The sequence below is a fragment of the Indicator indicator genome, chromosome 39, assembly GCF_027791375.1.
Source record: "Indicator indicator isolate 239-I01 chromosome 39, UM_Iind_1.1, whole genome shotgun sequence".
Classification (NCBI taxonomy): Eukaryota; Metazoa; Chordata; class Aves; order Piciformes; family Indicatoridae; genus Indicator; species Indicator indicator.
In genome coordinates, this window is record NC_072048.1 from 341,455 (window position 1) to 356,658 (window position 15,204).

The following is a 15,204-nucleotide window of genomic DNA, read 5'->3' on the forward strand; positions in this document are numbered from 1 at the left end:
TAAAGCAAAATAACTACAAAAATATAGCTTGAGCCTGTGCCCCAGGTCTCATCTGCTGAAGGAGTAACACAGCTCCCGTCTAGGGCAAGGACTGGCTCAGCCACACAGAGCCTTTGGCTGCAGGGGTCTTGTGCACCTGGCTTTGGGCCGGGCCTGTTCCAAGCCCCTGCCTTTTGCTCTCTTCCTCCTCGTGAGCATCGCTGCCATAGGCGGAGGCCCCTTACCAGCACCAGGCACAGCTGCCCCCGTCCCAGCCTGGGCCAGGGCACATGGTGGAGTGGAGGCTGTCCCCCACCAAGGGTCTTCAGGAGCAGAGCTGCTTCCAGTGAGGAGCATAGCCGGAGCTCCCCCACAAGCAGGCAGCGCTGAGGGGTGCTGGGGGTGGGCATGGCACAGACTGAGCTCTGCTGTTGAGCACAGAGGCAGCCCTGGGGAATCACTCACTGCTCCTGTGTGCCCCAGGAGATGTAGTCGGGGCGCGTGGCCGCGTGGTACTCATCGATCAGCTGCTGCACGATCTCCCGGGAGTTGTCCAGCTCATCGAAGTTGTCCTTGAAGATGTCCTCCTTGCGGAACTGCTCCAGGAAGGCCTCTCGCTTGCGCAGTTTGTCGTACTGCCGGCACGTGCGCTCGAACAGCTGTGGCACAGGGGCAGGGCACTGCTCAGGGCATGAGCAGGGTGGGCAGGGCTGTGGCTGTAAGGGCAGTCCCCTCTTGCTCCAAGGCTGCCTTTGGCCAGGGAGAGGAAGGCCTGCTGCAGCCTGCTCCTGGGAGAGCAGCACTGGGGTGGAGCAGGACTGATGGGACCCCAGAGCAGACCCAAGTTCTGCTGGCCCCCAGCTGGGAGCTGCCCACCTCCCTCTCATCATCAGGAGCCCCAGCGCAGGTGGGTTTGTGCCTGGCAGCATATCAGATCCCAAGGACAGCAGAGTGCAATGGAGGGCCCTGGCAGTGCCCGGGCAGGGGAAGGAGCTCACTGAGGAGATGTTGGTGTGGTTTGCCATCATCAGGCCACTGACGCGGTGTGCCGAGGGCAGGTAGGGTGACTTGCGTGACAAAGCCACCTGGATGCTGGCAGGACCCCAGGGGATGAAGTTGGCTAACTTCCGCTCCCGGATCCGTTGCAGGCTCTTGTGAACCTGGTGGGGCAAGCGGTGAGAGGCAGCAGGCAGTGGGCAAAGCAGCCTGGTCCCAGCAGTAGCAGGAGCTGCTCCTGGCCTCAACAAGTTGGCAGGGAGGGAGGCTCCTCCGGACAAGGAGGAAGGGTCCTTCACATGAGGCTGGGGCCCACACAGGAGCAACCTGGAGCCTGTTCTTGGGCACAACTTGGTCTCACCCCAGTGTCTCTACACAGCACTGTGCCTTCCCCTGCAGGCTGTGCTATCGCTATCACCATCTGGAAGCTCACCTGTGTAGGATCCACCTCCCCCTGGATGATATTGAGAATGGCAATGTAGCAGTGGTTGGTCTGCCTGTCTCGCCCAGTGGACACCATCACATTTTTAGGCTGCAGCAATCTCCTCATCACATCCAGCACTGTGGTCTTCCTCACACTGGCCACCTGCACATGCCAGCAGGGCTCAGGGCAGTGGCCACGCTGCTCCCTTGCCCTCCTGCTGCCCTGCACATGCACACAGGAGCAGAGAGCAGCTGGATGCAGAAGCCCCTACCCCAGGGATGGAGCCACATGCAGTGCCACATGCAGGACAGGGAAATGCCAAAGTCACATTATGGGCACAGCCAGGCTGAGAACCAGAGCGTTGCTGGAGGCTCCAACACAAGGGCAAAGAGCTGCCCCCCAGCAGCACAGCTCAGCAGAGGGTCAGAGATTTGTTTCAGGTTGTTGCTGTCACACCTCTGTCTTGTCCTGCTCCTGAGGTAAGGTGCAGGGTGGGGGGCAGGAGAGAGGTCATTGCCCTGTGCTGAGCCCATGGGCAGAGCAGCCACTGCAGTCTCCAAGGGCTGCCAAGTGCTTTGTCCAGCCCAAGTCTGGCACCCAAAGGGGTGCTCATGGCACAGAGAGCTTGGTGATGGCAGCCCCACTCTAGGCACTGGTTGAGCTGCTGGCTGAGCCCCCCCGCCACTCCTCCCAGGACCCTGCACACTCGGTACCCTTTTCAGAGCCACCAGCTTTTCAGATTTGCTTCTCTGAGCAATATCCTGAGGAAGCACAGACAGGAGAGGAGAACAGCAGCTATTAGCTGGGAGGGGAGCCATGGCCAGCACAGGTGAGTGCCTCAGAACTGCCCTCTCTGTCCCATAGGGTGAGTGGGCACTGGCTTGGGGACAAGCTAAGCACAGGCAGCAGCTGAAGGGTGGTGACTCCCTCCTCAAAGACAGATTAAGCCCTCGGAAGGGGCTGATGCCTGCAGCCTGTGATCAGTTTTGAAATGCCAATGATCCACAGGGTTCTACCCAAAAGGGCCCAGGCCAGAGCCCACTGGGGTGGCAGGACCGGCAGGGCCAGCCCTGGGCTCCCTCTGATCATTTCCAAAGGCATCTTTGGTCAGAGTAGGCACTGCCAGCGCCACCACAGCTACAGCAAGGCCTGCAGCAGGTAGTTCAGCACAGGCAGGGCTGACTCATGGCACAGGTGGTGCTGTCACCTGCTGAGGACATGGCCTGGGACATGCAGCACGCAGGGCCAGCTGCCAGCAGGGCTGTGGGAGGTGAGGTGCAGCTGCTCTGCAGAGGGGCAGATGCCTGGAAGTGAGTGCGCCAGGAGGGGCAGGTGCCTGGAGGGGAAGGGCTGGGGAGGGCAGGGGGCCGGCAGGGGTGGGGCCAGGAAGGCAGGCGCAGGGCACTGACCGACTGGTCGGTGGTGAGCGGCGTGTAGCCGGTCATGAGGAAGTGCAGGCGCGGCGTGGGGATGAGAGAGGCGATCAGCCCGATCAGGTCGTTGTTCATGTAGCCAGGGTAGCGCAGCGTGGTGGTGCTGGCAGACATGATGGTGGAGACCTGCGGGGCAGCATGGGCTCAGTGGCCAAAGCCTGTGGCACCCCTGGGCAGAGCACGGCACCCTGGCTCCGGGCTGCCCACTGCCGTGCACAGCCCAGGAAGCAGGGTCAGCCCAGACTGAGCAGGGTGGGGATGCCCCACAGCAGCTTCTGCAGGGGGCAGGGAGCAGGGAGGAACCCTCCTCACCAGCTGGTTGATCTGGGAGAAGGAAGGGTTCTGAATGTGCAGCCGGTCTGTGGCAATCCGGTTCAGGGCTGTGTTGTCCAGGACCACCTGCAGGAGACAACTCAGCTCTGTGGAGAGCCTCAAGGCAGCTCAGGGCACTGGCTCAGTCAGCACAGCCCTGAGTGCCATGGCCTAGCAGAGCCCTCTGCAGCAGGTGGCAGCCCAAGCACTGACTCATCTGTGGAGCGTAACTGATGCTGTAAATGGAGCTGTGCACCCGGCTCGGCCACGCTGACCAGCGCCCTCCCCAGAGCTCTGCCTCAGGCCAGCCCCAGCAGCTCTGGCACAGCTGCCCCTGCCCTGCCAGGCAGGAGGCTGCAGAGCTGAGGACACACAGGCAGCCCCTGCTGCCCTGGGAAGGTCTGCTGGGGAGATGCCAAGCTGGGCAGCTCAGCTGGGGGCAGCTCAGAGCCCTTGTCTCCAGAGCCACCACATCTGCTCAGCCCTGGACCGAGGTGCCTGGGGCATCACACAGCTCCAGCAGAGGGAATAGGCACATCTGAGCAGCTGGGACGGGGCTGCCCACAGCGGCTGGCTGCAGGGCTGGCAGCACACTGGGTGGGCTCTCACCACGCAGTCAGCATTCTGGGTCAGCCTCTTCAGTGTCAGCAGGGAGTTGTAGGGCTGCACGACGACATCACTCATCTCATCCTGGTTTGGGAACACTGAATAGGTCTCCACCAGCTTCTTGGGATACCTGGGGAGAGAGTGCAGCCACCCAAGGGTTAACAGCACCAGGCTAGGGCTCTCTCTTCCCACCAGCTCTTTGCTGCCTCCAGGGCTCAGGACAGCAGTGAGTCATCCTGGGAGAGGATTTGTCCCAGCAGTGCCTGCCCCAGCAGCAGAGGAGCTGCCAGAGAGGCTGTGGGCCAGGCTGAGCCACCCTCTGCAAGAGGCTGTGATCTGCAGCAGGCAGGGATGGCAGCAGAGCCCACAGCTCCACCCCCCACCCCCAAGCAGTCAGGATGCCAGAAGGCAGCTGCCAGGTAGGGATGGCTGAGGAAAGGCAGAGTCTGGACAGCAGAGCCCGTTCCTAGAGCCTCTGAAGTTCCTAGGCGTATCAGGAGCCATTCCTTCCGTGGGCAACATGCCAGGCATTGCACAAGGTAGTGTTTGGGTGGGGGTGGGGTGGCTCTGAGTCAGCTCTGCAGCTCCCCCGTTGGCAGGGTGCCCAGCAGGGCCAGGTTGGGCATGGCCTCACCTGTCGTTCAGCCTTTCCAGCAGGTATGAGCCCAGCCCGGAGCCTGTGCCACCAGCGATGGAGTGGCAAAGCACAAAGCCCTGGAAGGAAGCAGAAGGCAGACAGCTGTCAGCCCAGCTCAGCCCAGGAGCTGTGCCACTGCCAGCACAGCCTTGGCAGCCATGGCAAGAACCCTACTGACAGCAGAGAGCTGGGACTGGCGGCTGCAGAGGGCACCCTGGCTCCCCCAGACAGTGGCAGCCATGGGCTCCTCAGCCACTTCTGCTGAGCAGGTGGAATCCACAGCTCTGCACACACCATAGCTGCTGCCCAAGAGCCTCCTGATCTGCTCCCACCCCAGAGCAGAACTCAGAACAGCTCCAATGTCACAAACTCTCTCTGCCCAGCTCCAGGGCAGTTCCCACCTGCTGCAGGTCCCACAGAGAGCTCTTGGACCTTCTGCTCACTTATTTGACAATGACATTTTCCTGTCCCCTTTTGCCATGTGACAACCTGACACAAACACCAGGGAGCCCAGCACAGGAAATGGAGGTACAAGGATGGTGGCCAAGGTCCTGCCAGTGGCACACAGCAAAGCAGCCAAAGAGCTGTTGGTGCCCTGCTGCTCCTTTCCCTTGGCAGGATGAGGAATGAAGCTGCAGCTGCCTCTGCCCATTCTATGGGTTTCAGAGCACCCAGCAGCTCTGGGTCTAAACCATCCTGCTGGCAGCCCCAGGCTCCCTGCTCTGCTTTGCTCATTCCAGCACAGCCCTCCTGACCCATGGGGCCTGCACTGCAGGACGAACTAAGTGTGTCCTGCTTCAGCTGATGGGAGGAGAGCCACAGGGAGCAAGGTGGAATGGGGCAAGAAAAAAGCATCACAATTCCTGGAACTCTTACTGTAGACTGTATCCTGCAGGAATAGCCCAAGGCAAGCAGTGTCTGAGGGAGAGCAAACAGTAAGAAGTTTTCTGGAGAAGCTGGGCAGATGTAGTCCTGCTGTGTAAGGTCTCCTTTCCCTAGCTCCCTGACTACATGTTCTCTGCTCAGCACCTAGGAGCAAGCCCAGCACATTTGTGTGCACCAGGGACCTGAGTTCAGCCTCAGAAATGAGCAGCCTGGCTCAAAGAAACCCCAAGCATGGCAACCAGATCCCAATCCTAGGACTTACTTCCAAACTGTCGCTGCCATCGGCCTCTCTGTCTATTATATCAAAAATATCTTCGTGGATTTTTTCTCCCTGCAAGAGTGACCACAGCAGACTTTGCTCCTTTCCCACAGGAACTGGAGCAGAGCTCCTCCAGCCTGGTGTGAAGCCAAGTGAGGCTGGCAGTGTGACCTGCACCCAGGCAGTCACAAAGTGGCAAGCATCAGCCCCTGCCAAATTTCAGAGTTTCCTCCAGAAGCCACCCATGAGCCTGCCAGGGGGCAGCCAGGCCACAGCCTCGGCCCAGGGAAGTGGTACCTGTGAGAAGCCACTGGCCCAGTTGTTGCCGGCTCCACCACCGTGCTCAGACAGGTAAATGTTCTCTGGGTTGTAGAGGTTGGCGTACGGAGAGTTGAGGATGGAGTGGATGACACGGGGCTCCAGGTCCAGCAGCACGGCGCGGGGGATGTAGTGCTCATCGTCTGCCTGTGGCCAGGGGCAGCCTCAGCAGCGCACGGTGCACGCAGGGACACGCAGGGACACCCCCTGCTGCAGCCCCTCCGTGCAGCCTGCAGCGGAACCCAGCGCCGGCAAGCTCGGGGGTGGCTCTTCCCTAACTGGCTCAGCTCACAGCACTGACGTCAGGTGGTGGCCATAGCAGCCTCAGCCTCCTGCCTGCCTCCACACCGTGCCCATCTCCAGGAGTGCAGGCAGGCGGCTGGCAGCATGCCGCCGGGCAGGAGCCCTCAGCAGAGGCTGCCAGGCAGAACAGCATCAGCCCAGAGGGGCCAGCATCAGCCCAGAGCTCCCTGACCAGGAAGCAGAGCGAGAGTGGGCACAGAGGTGCCCGTCGATGCGGCTGGGAGGGCAGGCAGAGGCTGCATGGGAAGGGGCCGGGACTGGTGGTACCTGGTAGAAGAAGACGTCCTTGCGGTCGGTGCCCTCGGTGGCGAACTCCTCCACGATGCCCTCGGGGCTGATGCCATGCTCGGCACAGAGCTGCTTCCAGAACTCGAACCCGACTATGGGGGGCGCACGGTGAGAGGGGCCGGGCCGGGCCAGGCTGGGGCAGAGCCTGGGGCATCCCCCTTCTCAAGGCCCCGCCCCGTCTTGGTACGCCCCGCCGCGGTCCGATAGGCCTCGTCCACGCCTCCTACAGCATCCTGGCCCCGCCCGGGGCGCGTTCCCTCGACCCGGCCCCGCCGCCGCCGGCCCCGGGCGCCCACTCACTTTGGTTTCCGCACTGGCCCAGCTGCAGGGTGATGATCTCCCGCGGCATGGCGGCCGAGGATCGGCTCCGCTCCGCTCCGCTCCGTTCGCCGCCGGCTCCCCTTCCCAGCCGCGTCTCCCGCCCCGCGCCAACGGTAGTGCGCGTGCGCGCGACCCACTTCCGGCAGACGCCTATCCCCTCCCAGGCAATGCACGTGCGCCCTGCAGGCGACTCTGGCCGCGCATGCGGAAAGATGGCGGCGCCCTTGAAGGGCCTTGCTTCCGGCGCCCCTGGGGGCTGCCATATCGGCGGCAGGCGGATGTTGATGTCGTGAGGGAGCGATGGCGGCGGTGGGGTCCGGCGGGCCGGGCGAGCGGCAGCAGATGGTGCAGGCTCTGAGCGCGGCGCTGCGGGGCCGCCTGGGGCCCTACGAGCCGCTGCTGAGCGCCGCGCAGGCCGCGTTGGTGTGGGAGCGGCCGGGCCGCAGCGCGCTGTGGTGGGCGGCGGCGCACGGCCTCTTTTGGTAAGCGCGCAGCGTGGGCCCGAGCGTGGCTAGCGCGGGGGCGAGAGGCGGCGGGGTCGGGGTCTGGGGCCGCTCCTCCGCGGGGGTGCTGGGCTGCGGAGCGGTCCCGGTGTCGACAGGCGCGTCCTCCTGAGGCTACTTGCTGCGACAGAGCGGGTGCGGGCAGCCCCGCGTCGGCTCCCCGCGGAACGCCCCGGGCTGCGGGAGGGTTTGTTTGCTGCCTTCCCCCCGTGGCCCTGAGTTTCGGTGGGCGAAGGCCCGTGGTCTGCCCGGCAGCACGCTTTCGGCTTCTCGTCCCCTTCTCCGGGGCCCTGCTGAGCACGTCCGCCTGGGAGGAGTGCTCCTTCGGGGATTGCCGGACACCGGGCCCTGTGCTGGCTGCGGCCAGCTCACAGCTGGAGCTGGGACAGAAGCAGCCGGCCTCAGGGCTTGAGAACCTGACCTGTTCTGGCAGACGAAAGGGGACCTGGAAATACTGATGTCTGCTTCAGCTCTCTCCCCGTCAGCATGTTTTCCTTTTATCTAATCAGCACACCCCAAACCCATCTGCAGGCGGTGGAGGAAGGGCAGCAGATGCTGCTTGCCTCAGACAAGCTAAGAAGCCCTGCTGGGAGCAGAGCTGTGAGCCAGGGCTGCTGGAAATGACAGGAGCAGGCACAGGTCACTAAAGCAGCCCCGTGGATGCTGGCTGTAGGCTCTTGCTTGCTTCCCTGGTTCTGTTTCTAGTGACTGATTTTGAGTTAGTTTGTGTTGCCCCATTTGTGTGTTGCACAGACACAGTTGGTGCTGATTTGTTTGTTTCTTCCCCATAGGTTTTTTGCTCTGACTTCCCTTCGCTTGCTGTTCCTGGTCTCGCTCATCCTCATGGTAGTTGTTTGTCTAGATCAGTGGAAGCACAAAATCTGGCCTCAAATTGGAGGTAAGTCACAACATTTGAGCTGATTTCAGTTGACCAAGTACTGGGTTTAGCCCCAGAAGTGCATGCTCTGCACTGCCAGGAGTTAAGCAGTTAAAATCCTGGGTGTCTTTGTGAGCCTAGAAGCAGGCAGGAACACCATAGGTGTGTCCTTGCTGGGGCTGGAAAAACATCGCCAAGATAAATGTGAAAAGAGCTTTCTGTGCTGCTCACACTGGGGGAAGAGGAAGCTGTGCTGGTGTGCGTGAGGCAGTGCAGGCTCAGGCAGTGCAGGCTCAGGCAGTGATTCACCTTCTGGGCCTTGGGAACCAGAGCAGGAACTCAGAGCACATGTGGGACATGTCTGGATTTCTCAGGATCTGTAATCAACCAGCTCCATGCTTTAGGACAAAGTCCCAGCCCTGCTGCGGAGCAGAGCCTTGGACAGGGTTAATGGCTGTTCGTGAGGCTCGTCTGAAGCTGTAGCAGACAGAGCAGTTTGTGATGCTGCTGTGCTCACAGTCACAGCCCCATAGCAGCTCAGGGTTAGCTGTGCCTGGGCAGGCTGCTTTGGAGGCAGTGTGGGTGGCTTGTGTGCTCCCAGGGTGGTTCCTGAGCGAACTCCCAAGTACAGCTCCCAGCTCTCTTTTCAGCTGTTCTCTGTAGTTCTTGGGAAGCCTTTAAACCTTTCCATGGCTTCTAGAAGCAGCTTGGCTCAGGCTCTATAGCTGAAACATTCTGACTTACCAGGAGGTGTCTGCATCTCCCTCAGAGCCCTGATTTCAGTGTGTCAGGGTAGCTGCTGCATCTCAGGGGCACTCTTCAGAGCCCAGCCTGGCTGGCTGCTATCTCTCAGCAACAAGCTGTGCTGCCTCCACCAGCTGCAGGCTGTGGGGTGGGGAGGCACAGATATCTTTTGATGTTGTTTGTCAGTGTAACTGGAGCAGCCTTCCAGGAAACGTCCCACAGGCAGTGAGGAGCAGCAGGGAGGCTCCAGCAGTCTTATTCTGTCATGTACCTGTGTTCAGAACATGCTGCAGAGCAGTGCTTCTGCAGTTCTGAGCTGCAGTTAAGGACTTCAGGAGTTCCCCAGCTCATGAAAGCCTCACTGAGATTCCAGGAGCTCAGCACTCCCTAGCAGACTCTCCACGACTAACAGTGTTTGTCCTTCGTGTTGTTGTAGGGGCAAGACCTGGCGAGGTAGACAGTGAGAGGTAGGAAACTGCTCTGCTGTGTGCCCTTCTGCTGTCACACCCTGTCCTTACTGCTCGCACGTGCTGGTGACCTGGGCTGCTTGGAGGGGGGAGAAGGGAGCTGCTCAGTGGACGAAGGAAGAAGCCCTGGACTCTGAGCTTCTGGGAGAGGTTTTTGAATGGCCCCAGCCCAGAGGTTTTTGAATGGCCCAGGCACTTGCTGTTTGCCCTCATCCTGGCCTCCAGTAATGCCTGGGCAACTGCAAAACTGCCCCTGCCGCTTCCCCCTGCACCCTTAAATTAGAGGTGCAGCTCCTTTTGTAAGGGCCTCTAAGAGCAGCAGAACAGCATTTCTTCTGGGACTAATGAAGTGCTTGAGTCCTGACAGGGAGTATTTAACAAGCCTGCTCCTGAAGCTATTGCTGCATAGCTATGGTCTGACTGCAGCACTCATTATGTGTTGGGAAATGCTGGGGTGTTGTCCTGCTAATGGCACCCTCCTGTGTCTGACACACCTTGCTGCTGGTTGCTCAGCTCCTCATTAATCACTTTAGCTCTTGCCAAAAGACAGCTTCTTATGTCTTGTTTTCAAGAGGCCCAAGTACAAAAGGAGCTGCTGCTAGCCCTGAGTGCTTGTGACTGGCACCTAAGAAGCACCGGCAGAGCTTGCCAATGCCCCTGGCCTAACCCAGCAGCAAGGTTCCATGCTGCTTGTAGACCCTGTGCTGAGTCCCTGAGGCTGCAGCTGACTAAAGGCAGAAAAAGAGGATGGATTCCCTTGATCTGCTCCTGCACTGCCCTTTCCCTCCAGCAGCATGGAAGCTGGTCTGAGCCCACAGCTGGGGGATGAAATTCTGCTGCTGGGGACAGCTGGGGCATGCACAGAGCCTTGGCAGGAGTGCTGTTTGTGGGGAGGTGGTGGGCAAGGGCAGGCTGGGCCTCAGCTTCAGAGCTCAGCACAGGGGGAGAGGAGAGGTAACTACTGAGAGGAGTTTGTAAGAAGTGACCTCTGCACTGACTGAGGCACTGATGCCTGCTCTGAACTCTTACCTTCACTGCAGCTGGGGCTATGTCCACCCTCGACTGCTCGGGATGCCAGAACTCTGCCACCATCTGGCTGAAGGATGGGTGGTTGGGACCAACTTCTTCAGTAATCTCCTGGTTTTCAAGAGGCAAAACCCTGGCAAGGTGAGAACGTAGAGACCTCAGCTTATGAGATGCGTGGTATGGAGCCTCTGCTGAATACTGGTGTCCTCCCATGGTGGCACCCAGCATTGGCTGAGCATTTGAGATATGAGATGTCACCATGGAAGGCCTCCTACAACAAAGTAGCCATTAAGTGGAGAGGAGTAGAAAGCAGGGGCAAGAAGAATGAGGCTGAGCAGGAGGGAAGAGAAAGCCAATGTCAGTCTGCCTGCAGCATTGAGATGAAAGCTTAACTGCTCCTCCTGCAACTTTCTGGCTTTTCTAAGTGTCTGTCAAACTCCTCTGGAGCTGGAGAAAGTGTCTGGCTTGGGTGGTTGTTTTTTTTTTTTTTTCATCTTTTTTTGAGGCTTATGCAAAGAGAAGCCTGTAACCTACTGGTCCTGTCCTTGTCCTTTTTACCCTGAAGAGTTCTCTCTTCTTTAGCCTCTGCCTTGCTTTTAATTTAGGGGCTCTGGGAAGCTGCTCATCTTCTGAGGCAGGGCCCTGGTCTGCTGCCTGTAGCTCTGAAATCATGGAAGGTCACCAAGGGAGGTTTCCTACCTCCTGTGTCTGCATTGGTGCTGCAGAGGGGCACCTGAGTGCTAGGAAGGCTTCCCTGGCAGTAGAGTTATGACTTGACCCAGAATCTGTAGAGGACAAGACAGGAACTGGGTGAATGCTGCTCAGCCCTGGGCACTAACTGCCTCCCATGTCTCCAGTTTTGCCTTCTAGCCTGTGGAGTCTTTACTTTCCTGGCTGTCCTGGGCCGGTACATCCCTGGGCTTCTGCTCTCCTACCTGCTGTGTAAGTAGAGCTCGGCCAGCAGGGCTGTATCAGGAGGGGCAGAGCTGTGTGGGGTCGGCGTGTCCGAGGGCTGGGGCTGCCCTGCTTAGAGAGAAAGCTTCTGTGAATGGCTTCAAAACTGAAATTGGTACATTCTGCCTGGAGTGTGGTGGTTCCTGACCAGGACTCTGAGGTCTGTGGTTTACAGAGAATGCGTCTGAGTGCTTGATAACCACAAGTTTGAGCACTCGGAGCTGGCCTCCCCATGGGGTTAGACTGGTGGAGTTCTAGCAGCCTCCTGCATGCACTGCACACTTCAGTGCATGCTGCACTGCATGGCAAAACAGGCAGTATGTGTGTGTCCTGAGCAAGCTCCTAACCAGCATTCCCACTCACCCAGTGCTCCTCATCCTGCTGTGGCCCCTTGCTGTGTACCACAGGCTGGGGCAGCGCTTGTACCTGAGGCTGGAGCCAGCTCTGCAGCGGCTGGATTTCAGTGTCCGAGGCTACATCATCTCCAGGCAGCGAGAGAAGCAATGTAAGTCTCTGTGCCCCGGTCCTGACCCTTCCGTACACATCTTGGGCCCTGGGACAGGCAGGGGCTGTGTGTCTGGCATGGCTGCCTCTCCACTGCCCTTGCTAAATACTTGGTGCTGCATTGGGAAGGAAGCAAAGCAGGTCTGCCTGCACAGGAGCTCCCAAGGAGCGACTGCCGTAAGCTCTTCGTGGTGCTGAGCTGCTCCCCTTCTCAGCTGCCAGAGCTGCCTGTTCCACATGGCAGCTGCACCGACAAGAGGGAGGACTCAGTGCAAGGTGGCTGCTAAACATTCATCTCAGCAGCAGCTTTGCGGCAGCCCAGGTCAGAAATGACCACGTTACTCTGCTGTGGAACAGAGCCAGCTGGGTTGTGCTATGGCCAAGCTTGCCAGCTGAGGTGTCTGCTGCTGGGCACTGGGCTGGTCCCACAGCCCTGTCCTGGGGCAGTAACGAGCTCTGATTTCTGGCAGTGCGTCGCAGAGCCCTTCACCAGGAGGCTATGGAGGATGGGAGTGACAGTGAGGAGGAGCTGGCTGCCTTCTGCCCCAAGGTAACCAAAGGAAGGGGAAGAGCTCAGCTGAACAGGAGCAGTTCACCTGGCAGGACTGTGCCACGCATGGCCCTGTGCCCAGCATGTTGCAGCAGAGCTGTGGTGGCAGATCAGATGAGGATGGTCTCCTTTTGTAGAGGCCTTTGTTGTTCTCACTCAAGCATGTCCAGAGCTCCTTGTACCACCTACAGCCTCCTAGGAAAGTGTGAAATGAGCCTTAGCTGCCAGCCCCCCATGATGACTGGGTTTAACTGGCAGCCACTGGATCATATGTTTGGTCTTGAGGCACAGCAGTAAGCTTTGCAGTATTTGACTCCTGTCTCCTGTTCCCCAGCTGGATGACTCTCTGGTTGCCAAGGAGTTAACCATCTCAGACTCAGAGCACTCAGACGTGGAGGTTTCCTACACAGAGAATGGAATCTTCAACCTTTCCCGGGGCCAGACCCCCTTGACTGAGGGATCTGAAGGTGAGGGCAACTGGGCAGCTCTGGAAGGTGTGGAACACTGAGCATGAGCTGCTGTGATGGGCTGGAGGGGGGTCTGGATGCCTCACTGTGTCATGTCTATTGCTGGCTGAGACAAGCTGGAGCTCCCTCTTTGTTCAGGGCTGAGCTTCCTTCCCGTGGTGCTTCCTGGAAGCAGTGGCAGCTTCTCTGCAGAGGCTCTGCTGCTCTCTGGCTGCAGGGAGAGAGGCTGCAGCAGCCAGCCTGGGACAGGGGATGCTTTACTTTGTCAGTGTGTGGTGCAGCATCTGCACTCCTTGGAGTGAACTGGGAGGTCACTGGCATCCCAAGTAGCTGTGAGGGGAGGTGAAAGTGTTTGGTCTGTCCTGGAGGAGGTAGCCCAGCCCTATGAGCTGCCTGCCCTGGCTGCAGGGGTTTGCTGTGTGTTCAAAGCACATTCTTCTTCTCTAGACCTGGATGGGCACAGTGACCCAGAAGAATCTTTTGCCAGGGATCTCCCTGACTTCCCTTGCATAAACCCAGAAGCACCTGGCTTAGATGAGGAGGATGACACCAGCATTGGGATCCCCAGCCTGGCCTTGCGCTCGCAAGCAACAGAGGATCTGCACCTGCCATCTGAGCAGGAGCTGGGCACACTGCCAGACATGCAGCACCTCACTAACAACATTGCTGACTTTGTCACCCGGGGCATGATCCAGCTGGCACTGTCGGGAGCCCCTCAGGCAGGCTCCTCACCCAGTGAGCACCCCCAGAGAGCTGCGAAGCCTTTCCTCAGAGCAGGCAGCTCAGACTTGGACACGGACGTGGAAGGAGATGACTTTGAACTGTTGGATCAGTCTGAGCTGAGCCAGCTGGATCCTGCTGGCTCACGTGGCCAGTAAGACCCCCAGCACCTCCCTCTGGTTTTCTGTTGTGCATCATGGAGGGAGCCCTGGAAGGAGAAGCTTTGCACAGTTCTCTAGATGGTCTCCTGTGTGAGTATGAGTGAAGTGACAGCCAACCCTGGGAGCACCACTCTGACTCTGTAGTCTTGCTTGGGTTTGAAAATAAACTGCACTGGTAACTCGTAGAGAAAGGCACTGATGTGAGAGCCCCACAATCACCATTGCCCTGCACTGACTGCCAGGATGCTGCTTGCTTCAAATCTCCTTGCCTAAGACAATAACTCTGGTGTTGCAGCTCCAGCGGCCACTGCTCAGACTGAGCTGGTGTCAGCAAGGACAATCCCAAAGCCAATCTTCCAGGACTGCTGTGTAACTAACTGGGTGAACAGGATTCTTTTTCTCCTTGGACTGACAGTCTGGGACTCAATGCTGTTTCATCTGAGACAACCATTCCTGCTCCCGAGATGTCCACAGAATCCAAGTCTTCTCTCCCAGCAATATCTGGGTAGGAACAGTTTCCCTGCTCCTGCTGTGGGCCCAGTGGTTGTCTGACCACAGTGTTTGTATTTGCCATTGCCCCAGCCCTGTGTTCCTGCTTTCTAGTGATGTTTTGTAAGAGACACTGGCAATAAGACACCAACTGTGACCAGAGCCCTGTGAAGTACATCACCTGTGGCAGCTGCTCTTGTCTTGCTTTCCTGAGATTGTGGACTAATGCTTTGTGGAACCTCTCCATGCTCCCCCAGCACACATTGGGTTGGACAGCGGAGACCCAGCCTTTGCCCTGACAGAGCCTCTTGGGTTGGCTGGAGGAGGGAGGGGTGGGGCTGGTTTGGCCAGATCTGCCCCGGCACTCGGGGTGACCTTGGGAACAGCCCCTGCTTCCAGCCTGGTGCACTGAATGGGGACACCAGCCTGAGCCACCAGTGACCGAGGAGCTTGTGCCCATCGTGGTCATGTAAACAAACCAGCATCTGAGGGGAGAGAGAGGTGCTGCCAGCAGACTCCGGCCCTGCCCTCGCCCCGTTGCCGTTGCTTTGTCTAAGCCATAGAGCCCGGTTCCGGTCGCCTCTGTGCAGTGAAGAAAGAAGCTCTTCAGGGAGCCCTTTTTCTGCCTCATGTGTCCAAATGCGCCCGCGAGCTTCAGCAGGGGCTGGCGTCGGGCGGGAGAAGGGCGTCCTCAGCCCCGGGTACCGGGAGGGCTATCGGTAATGAGTTGCGTTTTACAAGCACTGCTTACAAGCACTGCCTCTGCGGCTGGCATGGAGCGGTGTGTGCGGGTTTGGGGGAGGGGCCCCACGTGCCGCGGGCGTGCGGAAGCCGTGTCCCGGCGCTCGCCGGCTGAGGCGCCGCCCTGCAGCAGCCAGGCGTGACCCGGGCCGGGCCGAATGGTGGCCTCCCGGAGGGCGGAGGAGCGCAGAGGGGCTACAGCCGGATCCTTTGGGTCCGCCCCCTCGGGGCGTGGCTCCC

General features: G+C 59.3%; 2 protein-coding genes across 2 annotated transcripts; one reads left to right on the forward strand and one right to left on the reverse strand.

The window, feature by feature from the left end:
- On the reverse strand, positions 1-6,789 carry TUBG1 (tubulin gamma 1). Its single transcript, XM_054396778.1, has 11 exons — positions 6,741-6,789; positions 6,420-6,532; positions 5,829-5,996; positions 5,535-5,603; positions 4,385-4,464; positions 3,754-3,880; positions 3,145-3,231; positions 2,809-2,958; positions 1,409-1,561; positions 978-1,139; positions 1-638 (listed from the first exon to the last, which is right to left on the reverse strand). The coding sequence occupies exons 1-11, from the start codon at positions 6,787-6,789 to the stop codon at positions 441-443; spliced, it is 1,356 nt and encodes a 451-aa protein (XP_054252753.1). The 3' UTR covers positions 1-440.
- Positions 6,790-7,061: 272 nt separating this feature from the next.
- RETREG3 (reticulophagy regulator family member 3) lies at positions 7,062-15,019 on the forward strand. The gene is made up of 9 exons (XM_054396783.1): positions 7,062-7,243; positions 8,056-8,162; positions 9,322-9,352; positions 10,393-10,519; positions 11,236-11,320; positions 11,700-11,837; positions 12,307-12,386; positions 12,721-12,853; positions 13,301-15,019. The coding sequence occupies exons 1-9, from the start codon at positions 7,062-7,064 to the stop codon at positions 13,729-13,731; spliced, it is 1,314 nt and encodes a 437-aa protein (XP_054252758.1). The 3' UTR covers positions 13,732-15,019.
- Positions 15,020-15,204: the final 185 nt, after the last annotated feature.